Consider the following 12,677-nt stretch of genomic DNA (forward strand, 5'->3'; position numbering starts at 1 on the left):
TTTGATCTCCATCCTAGAAAATAGGATTGTCTTCTAACCTGTAGTGGTGAAAACATTGGCCTGAGGAACTCTGTGTTTTGAGTCAAGCTTCTTTTCAGGCAGGAAAACCAAGAGGTACCTTTTGTTCACACCAAATGTCCCTTGCAGAATTCAAAATGGCTTTTGGGTCAGGAAGATTTCCTGGAACAGGCCCCTTTGTCACTGAATGACAACCCGTAATCATTCTAAACTGTATCAATAAAAAAAAAAAAAAATAAGAGAGGGATGTTACACTCTGCATCGTGTGCATAAGAATATCACACGTTCACTTAAAAATGTAAACTGAACCGAGGTGTATTTATTTCCTACTTTACCAAGGAATAGCTGCAATGTTAGTGCTGAAGATGTATCACAATCTGAAAATCAACAACCCTGCCTGATTCTCTTGAGACATGGAGGTGCTAATGTTTATGATTCTGATGCAATTAAAAATAATTTTTCACTGGTTAATGTTGACTTCCAAAAAAATGGGGAAAAATGTATATATGTATGTATGTAACTCAGAGTATTTTCCTTAGATATTTCTTATTCCATATATTGAATTCTATTTCAACACATGCTTAATGAAGATTTTCAGAGCTTCGGCGATCCTGTTTAAAACAAATTTGACAAGGAAAGCAGCAGCACTTGTGAAACACTACATGTGTCTAAGCATAAAATGAGTTCCCCAGCACAGGTTGGCACACTGTTTACTGACAAGACTGTACTGTAACAAAGCAAGAAATCAAAATGTTTACTTACCAACTTTCACCATGTGTATTCAACTGGAGACTGAGGAGTTATTTTTTAATAAGTGAATCTCTTTGCTTTAGAAGTTGCTAGAATAAATAGCTTCAACATAAACCCAATTTATTTGGTTTAGTTCACACTCTAAAGCTAAATTTGAAACTCCTGGTTCTGCATTTAACCTAACAGGGAGATTTAAAAACGGTTTTGTTCTTACTACTTAACTATAAAACCAAGGCTGATATGAGTTGAGGGATACATTATCATTTGATTGGGCTACATTATCATTTGATTCCTTCCAGCACCAACATTCTGTGGAATTGAAGAAAACACTAAATTAGCTTGACATGTAGCCTAGTCACCTGACTGTACATTTAAAAACAAAAACCTGAGAATCAGGGACTAGAAATGATGTGCCCACAGTCAACAAGTTGACTCTGGACCCCTAAACCAGCTGTCACACACCTCAGGAACCCACAAGCTCCCTTTTCACAGAAAATCAAAGGAGTATTTAAATCCCCTGTTTCTCCCATAACTGTTATGCATAACTGTTTCCTTCACAAGGATTTGCAAAAGAGAACAATGCATCTACCCTTGAAAAGACTCTGATTAGGATAACCCTCAAACATTGTACTTTTGGTAACATTTATTATCATCTAAAAAGCAACAAAAGGATCCCAGATCCCAAGAATTCAAATCTCTAAATGGGGTCATCTTTCTTTTATGTTACAATCAAATGTGTATGGTGGCCTTGAAGAAAATACCGTTTGCTAAATCAGTTACAAATAACCCCTAGAAGCATATTTTAGTATAAAACATTCACAAATGGTACTAAAGAACTTTGTCTAGCTGTGATTTGAAAAGAAAAAACTCAGCTGCATTGAGGACTCTACCTTCACACATTCTCTATAAGGGAACTGTTCCACACCAAAGTGTTCCTATACAAGTCTTGAGGGCTTAAATGCGTCCTTCCTAGTGTGGAATCAAGATCCAGACATCCTAAAATAAATGTGTCTTGCAGGAAGAAAAGCACAAACAAACATTTAGTGATAACCTAGAAATACTTGGTTTGGAAGCCCCTGCTGTCACTTCGTGACCCTTAAGAAAACCATTTAAGATAAAGAAACAACGCTTAGGGTCCCTAAATGACTATATTACAGAATTTCCTAAATTCTGGATTCTCAGAATTACCAACTCCATTACATATCAATACAATTTAATGTAACTTTTCAGATTTAAAAAGGAGATGCTGTAGAACCAACAAAATACATTTTCTCAACAGCCAAATCATTGCTATTGCTATTATAGCATGGTCAATAAACAACCAATGCCACAGTTACATTTAAACTATTTTAAGATATAATCTGACCTTGTTGGGTACAGCAAAAGATACATGGTATCTTGTCCACAGAGCCAATTTTTTATACCACAACATGCCTGGGATCCTCCCCCAAGAGAAGAAACTGAAGTAATCATTCAATGACAGGCTATCTTGTGTCTGCAAACCATCTGCTTATAAGGAGCTCAAAATTAAAGAAACTATCCATGATTTTTACAATATCCTAATAAACCATGTAACTCAAGGGTTCTAAACCTCTTATTCTCACAGAGGAGCATGAAGCACTGCAGACGTAACATCAGGCATTTATACGGAACTCTGCATTTCAGAGTTTTCACATGTTCTCATTTGCCTTCTGTAAAAACTCTGTGACATAACAAATGCACCACGTGTCCTCTTTTTCAGTAAAAGGAAACTGGAGGGGCAGAGATGAACAGAGAAACCTTCCCAAATGAACGGTGACCAACCTGAACAGTGTTACCCTAGTCTAATGTTTGCTACATTTTTTGCTCTAAATCCAAAATATATTAAAATGCCACCTTGGAAGTCTTGTTACAAGATGGCATTTCCTTGCTCTGTAACTCTGTTGTCCACTAGAGATTTTTGGTCTGCACATTCAACTGACCCCCATACTCCCCCACCGCCGCTGTTCTTCATTCTCCAAAAGGTGTTCTTGAAAGGTGTACCTCTATAGTGGTGGAGAAGGGGATAAAACTTGGGTTTTAAATCCAACATTGAATTTACTTTGAATTTTAAGTATCATTAAAGGAGAGATAAGATTTATGTTATTATCAAATGATGACCTGGGGTTATAAGTCTTGAGAAAAGCTACTCTAGCTCTTTTTTTTTTTTTTAAAGTTCACAGTTGTCAGAGTTCATTATGTGCTGAGATACCTTCCATAGCATTTTCCCCCCAGACCTCAGAACAACCATTTTATAAAGAACAGAAGTTAAAATATTGGAGAATAAGGCCTCTTATGCATTCTGAGTTTGCTAACCTACATCTCTTGATAACTTAACAATATAAGTCACATCACTAGCTGTTACCTCACATTCTAGAGCACCTTGTCGTGAGTTAAATTCAGTTTTAAGTGTCATAAATTCCTTTCATAAAAATGATAATGATGGTGATGTGGAAACCCAATGTTTTGACACCAGTTCTATCAATCTGAGCAAATAGAATGCTGAATTCTGAGGTGAATCCCCACATTCTGCCCTTAAGTCGCTGCACAAATAAATAAACTTAGTAAATCTAGCATTTATGTTGCACATTTAATAGAAAGCTCTTAAGCCATAATCACTGTAGCTGCTGGGCATCTTATTTCTTCAAGAATTCTTTCAGTGCATGCATTAACTTTGGTTAAATTATTCTGGCTTTAAAGGCAGAAGAATATATAAAATAGTATGGTTTCAGAAGCATCATTGTTAACAGACCAATTTCAAAAGATTCATTTGCTAAATTTGACTTCATAGTCCCTTTGCAGATCAATTATTGAGATTTTAAAAAAGAAGGGAATCATGTGCTGCTATCTGTGTGGCCATTTGTCTTACACAAAGAAAATAAGAGAACAATAAAATAAGACTAAGAAATCATTCTTCCAATGATTGTCATTGAACTGTTACATTTGTAAACATTCACAGTATGAAGTCTTTCTCAATCTCCAGCATATAAAGTAGTGCAAAGGAAAAAAAAAAAAGTAAAGAAAATTCCAGTCCTGTTATCTGTGAACAAAATTTGTTACAGTTTCTCTGATTTCATTTCTTCCATTATTGTTAGACATTTGATGTCACATCTTCCCAAAATTAATAATAAAATATAATCAATTTCTAAAGGCCCCTGCAGCCTTTTTAAAAGTTAATTTCCAGTTAAAAATAAACTTTAATTAAATCCAAGATAAAATTGTGACCTATATTCTATTAAATAATTCACTTTCTTTTTTCTACATAATATTTCTTACAATTTTTAAAAAACAACAGCTATGGAATCCAAAGACATGAAATGCTATTAAAGCACTGAATAAACAACTGCTCAAATTCATTAGTTCTTACATAGTAAATACTTCAAAATGCCAACTTTTCCCATCACTGCACGATTACTAACAACGTTGACAATTTACTTGTACATTCACACATATGCGCGCGCACAGCACACACACACACACACACACACACACACACACACATTCTCTCCAGGGAACTGTGTTTACTTTTAACATCTCTTCCAGTTAATGTGCAAAATTCTTGCATTCTAATAAAAATATAAAGATAGATTTGCTCCTACTTAAGCCTCCCTTCTCTCCAAGATGTATCATTTATTTGATATGTAATACAAGTTTAGTAACAATTATGCCATGTATAACCATTAAATGGTGTACTACTGTATGCATTGGATTCATTTGCATATATCATTTTCATAACTGCACTCTCTATGCATAAATATATTTGGAGATGCTGGGATTGGGGAGCGGGCAGCGTCGGGTGGAGAGCGAGATTCACACGTCGGTCTCCACAGCCTTCGCATTAGAACAGTTGTTTTTATCTGTCTCACTGTCATCCCCCTTTCCCTGACACTTCTCCTTTGCACAGAGAGATTCCTTAACTCCTTCTTCCATCTCTAGATACTCTGACTTGTCCCCCAGGGAAGAAGAAGTAGAGCTCCGAAATTTCTTCAGCAAATTAGAAGGGAGGTATGGGCAACTGACTGCATTCTGTGTGAGCTGTGTCTGTTCCTCATTTTCAGTCTCTCTGTGGTAGAAATAGTTAAAGTTAGAGACAATCACTGGCACGGGCAGAGCGATGGTTAAGACACCTGCAATGGCACACAGAGACCCTACAATCTTGCCCCCCACCGTGATGGGCTTCATGTCCCCATAGCCCACGGTTGTCATGGTCACCACAGCCCACCAAAATGCATCGGGGATGCTTTGGAAGTGGGTGGTCGGCTCATCTGCCTCCGCGAAATACACAGCGCTGGAGAAGAGGATGACCCCGATGAAGAGGAAGAAGATCAGGAGGCCTAGTTCGCGCATGCTGGCTCGGAGCGTGTGGCCCAGGATCTGCAGGCCTTTGGAGTGTCTGGAGAGCTTGAAGATCCGGAATACTCGGACCAGACGGATGATCCTGAGAATGGCAAAGGACATGGCCTGCTGCTGCTGCCCGTTGCCACCCCCCTGCTGCTGGGCCAGATCCGTGCCCAGCGTGATGAAGTAAGGCAAAATGGAGACGATGTCAATGATGTTCATGATGTTTTTGAAGAAGAGGGCTTGGCTGGGACAAGCAAAGCAGCGAACCACAAACTCGAAAGAAAACCACACGATGCACACTGTCTCCACGATGAAGAAGGGGTCGTTGAAGATCGTGTGCCCTGAGTTCTCCGGGTGGGGAGCCGACGTGTCGTTCAACAACCCACCGTGCCCGCCCGTGCTCAGGGCCATGATGAGATCCCTGTCGTCCCGAAACTCCGGCAAGGTTTCCAAGCAGAAGATGACGATGGAGATGAGGATAACCAGGACGGAGACAATGGCTATGCCCCTCGCTGGACTGGAGCTCTCCGGATACTCGAAGAGCAGCCAGATCTGCTTCTTAAATTCGTTCTCCGGCAAGGCCCTGTCCTCCTCCTCTCTCACAAAGCCCTCATCCTCCCGAAACTTGAGCAGGGCCTCCTCCCCCAGCTGGTAGAACTTCACCTCCTCAGTGAAGATATCAAAGGGGACGTTGACTGGCCTCTTCAGGCGGCCCCCTGACTGGTAATAATATAAGATGGCATCAAAGCTAGGCCTGTTCCTGTCGAAAAAATACTCGTTGCGCAGAGGGTCGAAATACTGAGTCCTCTTCTCAGGGTCCCCCAGCAAAGTCTCGGGAAACTGGGCCAGGGTTTTCATCTGGGTCTCGAAGCGCAGACCCGAGACATTGATCACCACGCGTTCACAGCAGTCGCTGTAGCGGACAGAGCTGTAGCCGCCGCCGCCGCCGCCGCCGCCACCGCCGCCCCCATCGTCCTGCGCCAGCAGGTCGGTGTAGGAACACTCCTCCCCATGGTCCTCCTCGCTGTAATAAAACCTTCCCTCCTCTTCGTCGTCCTCCTCGTCGTCCTCCTCTTCGTCCTCCTCACTCAGATCCCGCAGGATCTTCTCCTCCGAGCCACTGGGCATCAGGTCGGAGCAGTGAGGGAAGCTGCTCTGCCGGTGGTGGACTTTCTTCTTCTCCGGGTGCGGTCGCCGCCTCCTCCGACTTCCCCGGCCGCTCTGGGGGTCGTGGGAGGTGCAGGCCCCGCGCGATGGGTGGTGATGGTGTTGGGCACCCCCTCCAGAGCCCCCACCGCCTTCCACCGCAGCAGTGGCCGCGGCCACCGCGGCAGCCGCAGCCGCCCTCGAGTGAGCCAGCCTCTCGCGCTCCCGCGCCCGGGCCTGAGCCGCGTAACCATAAGGCATGTGACTGTTGCACCCTGAGCTCTCAGCACTCACCATTGCAACCTCCATGGTGGCGGTTTGGGGAAATGGCTGGTTCCAGTTGGAGAAGAAGAAAGAAAAATAGGGCAGATTCTTTTCTCACCAAATTAAGGTAAGTTTGGAACCCTTAAGCAGATTGCTTGGAAGATGAAGGATATTTTCAGTCCAACTTTGCATTTTCTGTTTTTAAATCAGCACGCCCCATGCTCTCTCTTCTCAGGGATTCAACGTTGCTCTCCAGAGAGATGGCCTGGCACTTTCAAGTAAAAGTCAGAAAATGTCGGGGTCTCCCAAACACCTGTTTTGGGGTGGATGTTCAAATCTGGAAATACAACTAGGATGTCATTGGTCTTGATGCTGAAAGTTTCAACAACAGCAAGTAGCCGACTGCCGGCAGTTGTGCCTAGAGAATGGAATATATTTTTTCTGCCATGGAAATTGTCCAAAGCTCAGTCCATGAAATTTAAATAAAATGCAAATAAGCCTTTAAGTCTTAACACTTGCCTTCTAGTGACAGCCTGACCCATGTTAACATGTGATTTGAAGTATGTCCAGGCATTGCCACTCAAAGCCTAGCAGGATGATTCTCCCGGCTCTCCCCTTAAGTTCATCACAGACTTCCTGGACCTAGGGGCAATGTTGAGCTAGCTGTAGAGGCAAAGACCTTGGGAGGTAGAGTAGATGCAAGATGAGGTGTCAGTGGGGGGCAAGCCCAGCTCTGAGGTCTCCATAGAAATCAAGGAAATGCAGAGCATCCTTCATCTAAAATCATGCAGAAGAAGCCACTTCACCTGGAAAAAGGAAGGGAAACAAGCATGGGAGAAAAATAAAAAGAATCAAATAATAAAGAGCAAACTGAGTATTTCCTTTACACACACTTCTTTCTCTTCTCCTCAAGCAAGCAAGCCATTATATAAAGCACCAAAGTGACTATAAATTTCCAAGGAGTAGTAATGGGGCAGGTTGTTAAATCTCCTTCTCACTAAATATCCTTCTATCCTTTTTCTTTGGCTATCATTTCAGCACTGTCTACTTTCATCGTAACTTAATTATTTTTCCTCTCTCCACTCTCGACCCATATGGTTCTTCTTTCAGTCCACCTTTTCACTAATGCTAGGTCTTAATTCTCACTGTCACCCTCTTCATTCCACAATAAACAGTGTTGTCACTTTACAGCTGCTTCCATCATTCACTGATCTCAAGGCATTTTTTTCAAATTTCCACTCAGTATTTCTGAATTCAGTGGCCTTCCACCCCTCTGACTTGATTCAGGATTAGAGGAGTTGGAAAAACCAGTTTTCTTTAATCCAGGTTCCACCACTCGAACAAGCATCAGTCACCTCATCTACAAAGTGCAGATAATAATACAACCTCTCCCATCCCACTTGTGTAAGGATTAAATCAGATAATTGATGTTGACAGAACACCACAGTGCCTTGTACATGAGGAATATCAATAAAGGCTTGCAGTTATTAATAACATAATAATACTTAATGGTCAATCTCCCCACCCCCAAATGCATATGTCCTTATACCACTGTCTAAGCAGGGGAAGAACAGAATGTGAAGTCATTCCAGACATTTTGAGGCTCGCAAGTGGTCTGTATTGAGTTGGCATTCCCTGACTCCCTGAAGCACGTCCCTGTTGTTGTTTTTCTGTTCCCCAGACTCCAGAACACTCCCTACCACCCACAGCCTAGGAGCTAATCCCAGTTTCCACTTCTCTAATAATCATCTACTCTCCTTGCAGTTCCCCCATGTTCACCTTGATGCTTCCTCCTACACTTTGCTCAAGGACTGTCTTCTTATGTTTCAAATCCCAGTTTGTGTGCACTTTGTTTTCAGCCTATGATACTTTCTTCCCTATAATTTAACCATAGTTTCCATGGCCCAAATCCCCCTCTCTTTTCCCTCCCTCCCTCTTTCCCTTTATTTCCAATCTGCCACTTTCTGATCACATCTTCCCTGCAGCCCTCTTCTGTTCCCCCGACACCTGGTATTCCTGACCTTCATTCTTCCTTAGTTTGTTCTCCGTAGGTCCAACTAACTCATCTCCTCTGCCAGAACCTGTAAATATTCCTGTCCTAATCTCGCTTCCTTGTCTCCTCTTGCGTTTTCCCTTCCCTGAGTCCAACAAGACTTCCAAGAATGCAGAGTGACCCAGAGAACTGGGGAGGATAACAGCCAGGATTCCGGGCAGCTACCAACCTCGGTTACTGGAAGCTCTTGGGGAGCATAAGAGAAATGGCTTCCTGGCGCCATTAACAGGACCCACCTCTTGACCACCTGCTGCTGAATCCTGTCGGCCCAGAAGACTAAACACACCCAGGTTTTATCAAGTGACAGTCGGGGAAGTAGCAAAGGTCTTCCGGATCACACATCCCTTCCGGATCAATCACATTCTCCCAGGACAAGAGGTGAGATTGACTGGGACACAGAACCCAGAAAATACACCTCTGAAGCTTTCTGGAATGGTATCCTCCTTTGCCTGACTCCCAAGATCATTTTCTACTCTGAAATGTTCACTCTCACAAGGTCTCCAAATATCTATCTTCTCTGTGGAGGGTCAGGCCAACATCCTTTAAAGACTTCCATAAGCCAAACAGCCTGAGAGTTTCCTCAGTTTCTTCCCCAACCCCCTCAAAGCAGTTATAATATACTAGTTAAATACAGCCCCAGTGTAACCAAAGTGCCTGTGAATTCTTATACTACACACACCCCCTCTTCCGCCAAACAAACAGACTCCGGGAAGGTCATGAGTTAGAGGGTCTTCTAATTCACAGTCAACTCTGCAGGAGAGCTAGACTTGCACCAAATAGTTTCTTATTTACTTACTTCTTTACCTGGGTTTGTTAATTTTTGTTTACCTAACTCCCTCCCCCACTGTACACAGAGCAAATTATCTTCCTTCTAATTTGTTACCAGTTACCTCACTATTCTCATCTTAGAAGAAGAGGAGGAAGAGTCTATAAAAAGGGAGAGAGTGGGGAGAAAAAAGAAAGAAAAAGAAAAAAGAGGAAAAAATCCTTCCAACCAGCAAATCAGACTAGTTTAAAATCTTTCTTCCTTCTCCACTCAAGGTATTCATGTTAGGAGAATCTACTGAAGCTGACTCTCAGGAGACTTTATGGGGGAGACCTTGCAGGAGACTTTATGAAGAGATCTTGCAGGGGAATATCCTTTCCTCTTTAACACCACGAACTAATAGAATTTTGCCGACTACCTATTCCCCAATCCCTGCGCCCCCAAACAAGAGTCAAGCATCGCGCCCCTCCTCCTCCCACCCCACCCCCAATAACAAGGCTGTTTTCCTCACTCAGTTCTAATTCCTGCAACTGTAGGGTGGTACCTGAACCTTATCAGAGAGAGAAAAGGAGAAAGAGATTGAGAGAATTCCAAGGGCCAGTACCGTGAGAAATACATACTTCAACGCACGCCATTTATACAGTCTCTATGTATTGCTCAAATGCTCAGAAAATGCACTCAACCCCAAATGTTGGGAGAAGCAACAATTCAAACCCCTTCACCAGCTGTTCTCAAAGAAATAGAACCGGTGAGTCTGAGATGAGACAAAACGATGCTAAATCTAAACCCCACCTCGTTGGGAAACGACATCTTTAATCGCGCCCTCGCCTCCAGACCTAGGTTCCCGCTCGGGCACATTAACCAGGGCGCACGCACCCCATCCCCGGGGTTGGGAAAATAACAACTGTTGGCCCCCCGGAGCGCCGCGCAGCATCTGCACCTCCCTTCTCCCACCTCCTGTTTTATTTTTAACCGTCTTCCATTCATGCCCTTCTGTCACATTCTCGATATTATTTATCCCTCAAATGTCCACTGTTTCTTAATAGCCAAAGAGGAGAGGAGAGGAAAGGTAAGAGAGGTGTCATACTTACCATTCCCAGGCGGGGTGCAAAATAAAAATAAAGAAAATCCCCGGTTGGCTTTTTTTCCCCCTCAAGCTGCAACAGCTGGAGGAGGGGAAGAAGGATCTTGGGGGTGGAAGGAATCGCTCCGGTGTGGCAGGTGGGAGCTCCCAAATATCCACGGAACAAGTTCTACTGCCTGGCCGGGGGCGGGGGGATGGGGGTCACAGAGTCCTAGCTGCTGGAGCCGGGGGGTGAGGATCAGGGCTGCCCCAGGGAAGACCCCAAGACTCCTGCTTCCTCTGGAGTTCAGCACAGAAGGGCTCGACGGGGAAAAGAAGTCAAGGTTCCCCAGAAAAAAAAAAAAAAAAAAATCCTAGACAGCAGCGATCACTTGTTAAGCCCGAATTCCTCCTCCAATATCCATCCCTCTCGCTCTCTCGCTGGCTGCAGAAGCAGCACACGCCTCCCCTGGCCGGGAGCGCGCGCCGGCCGGGGGCGGGGCCAGGGCCGTCCGAGGGTGGGGCGTTCACCGCGGTCGCCAGGGGCGCCTCCAGGCGCGGCGGGGCGGGCGCAGTCACGACGCCGCGGCTGCCCGCCCCCCGGCCCGGCCCCCAGACGCCGAAGCTCCCGGGAACCACTAGGCAGCATTCCAGGGTCCCCTAGCTGGCGCCCCCAGAGGCGAGGAGCTAATCGCAGAGGGAGAGGTGTCCCCTTTGGAGCTGAAAAGGGGTCCCGACGGCAGGGCAGAAACGTCAGGAGAGGCTGGAAGAGGTGACTTCGACGACAGGTCCAAGCTCGCCCGCAAGGTGCTTCTGGGTATCTTCTCCTCTTCCTGACGCGTTTTCTCTGCATCTCCCCCGGCACCCCACCCACCACCCCACCCCACCACACACACAAAGCCTCCCTTCCCCCGACATCATAACGAGTTTGTGGGGTTGGGAACCCCGGGGGCATCCCTGGCGAGGCCTCCAGCCGGGAGCTGTCCGGTCGCCCGCAAGCGCGCCCAGACCCCTCGGTCTCCGCCTCCCTTGTGGAGTTTGTTGGCCTCAGCTCTGGGGTCGGACGTCTCCGGCGCGGAGGAGATCGACTTTACACAGGTGTTGTACTCAGAGAAGAGAAGGATTACTGAAATTAGAATCGGGCCCAGGCTAAGGGCTACGAAAGGGAGGCTGAGGTCCGAGTTAGAAGAGTCAAAGGGCTAGGAACAGGTTGCCAGTCCGCCCCGGCGGCGGGGGACAGCCCTCGGGGAACCTGTTGCTGCAAAAAGAAATACGTTGGCGAGAAGTTTGGCTCCTGGGAGGTCTCTGTCCTAGTGGTCGGATCTCCAATGCCACCCACCTCCATTGAACAACAAAAAACGCACTCCCCCCACATACCCCGACACCCCGTGGACGGGCGAGTGAGCCCGCAGCGTCTCCTCACCCCCGATGGACTCCAGATTGCTTATTTGGTGGCTTCCTTGTGAAGTGCCCCTGGACGTGGATGTTAACACGCAATTCTCATAAATATGCCAAAAGACAGATTAGCGGTGGGAAGTGAGAGATTACACACACAGACACGCGCGCGCGTTCACTGGCGGCGGGGCTCCGGGCACCTCTCCCGGCTCCCCCTGTGGCCAAGCTGGCAGTGGTGGCGCGCACCCGGACTGCTGGAGCAAATCCGACCTTGGGCGGGTCACTTGGCTCCGAGACGACCACTGTCGTCCTCAGCTGGCAGCTTTGTTCGAGGGCCCTATTGGGCCTCCTTTTGTGGCACTCTATTAATTATTAAGAGAAATATTCCCGAGCTGAATTATAGATATGCCCTCTGCTCACTCACCTAACCGCTGCTGGCTTGGCGAAGGACACTATCAGGACTGCATTTCGTTGCTGTTTAATTTTTTGGATCTTTTTAAATAACTAAAAAAATTCACATTGTATTCGGTGAAAAGGAAAAAAAATAAATTTACCTGATATGAGGTCTGATTTTCCTAACTTCTTCCAGTTAGTGACAAAAGTTAGAACCTATGTCGTGAACACATGTACTGTGATCCTCTGGCCTCAACCGCAGGTGGAAGAATTGAGAGAATGGTGCTTCCTCCCCCGATAGAGAGGCTCTGTCTCCATTCATGCCCCACTATCGTCCGTTTCAGAAAGTAGGGAAGGTGGATTCCTCCAAAAGCTCAAAACCATCCAGGGTACCGGCCCCAGACCCGGTCTCTACTCCACAATGTGGGGTAGTCACTGTGCCAAAAGCAGCTGATTAAGTTTATCATCTC

The 12,677-nt window shown here is 45.5% G+C and overlaps 1 protein-coding gene across 1 annotated transcript; it reads right to left on the reverse strand.

The window, feature by feature from the left end:
- Positions 1-3,355: 3,355 nt before the first annotated feature.
- On the reverse strand, positions 3,356-10,896 carry KCNA4 (potassium voltage-gated channel subfamily A member 4). Its single transcript, XM_070803982.1, has 2 exons — positions 10,448-10,896; positions 3,356-7,343 (listed from the first exon to the last, which is right to left on the reverse strand). Exon 2 carries the CDS (start codon positions 6,580-6,582, stop codon positions 4,597-4,599), a length of 1,986 nt encoding a protein of 661 aa, XP_070660083.1. The 5' UTR covers positions 6,583-7,343; positions 10,448-10,896; the 3' UTR covers positions 3,356-4,596.
- Positions 10,897-12,677: the final 1,781 nt, after the last annotated feature.

The sequence above is a fragment of the Bos indicus genome, chromosome 15 (assembly GCF_029378745.1).
Source record: "Bos indicus isolate NIAB-ARS_2022 breed Sahiwal x Tharparkar chromosome 15, NIAB-ARS_B.indTharparkar_mat_pri_1.0, whole genome shotgun sequence".
NCBI classification, from domain to species: domain Eukaryota; kingdom Metazoa; phylum Chordata; class Mammalia; order Artiodactyla; family Bovidae; genus Bos; species Bos indicus.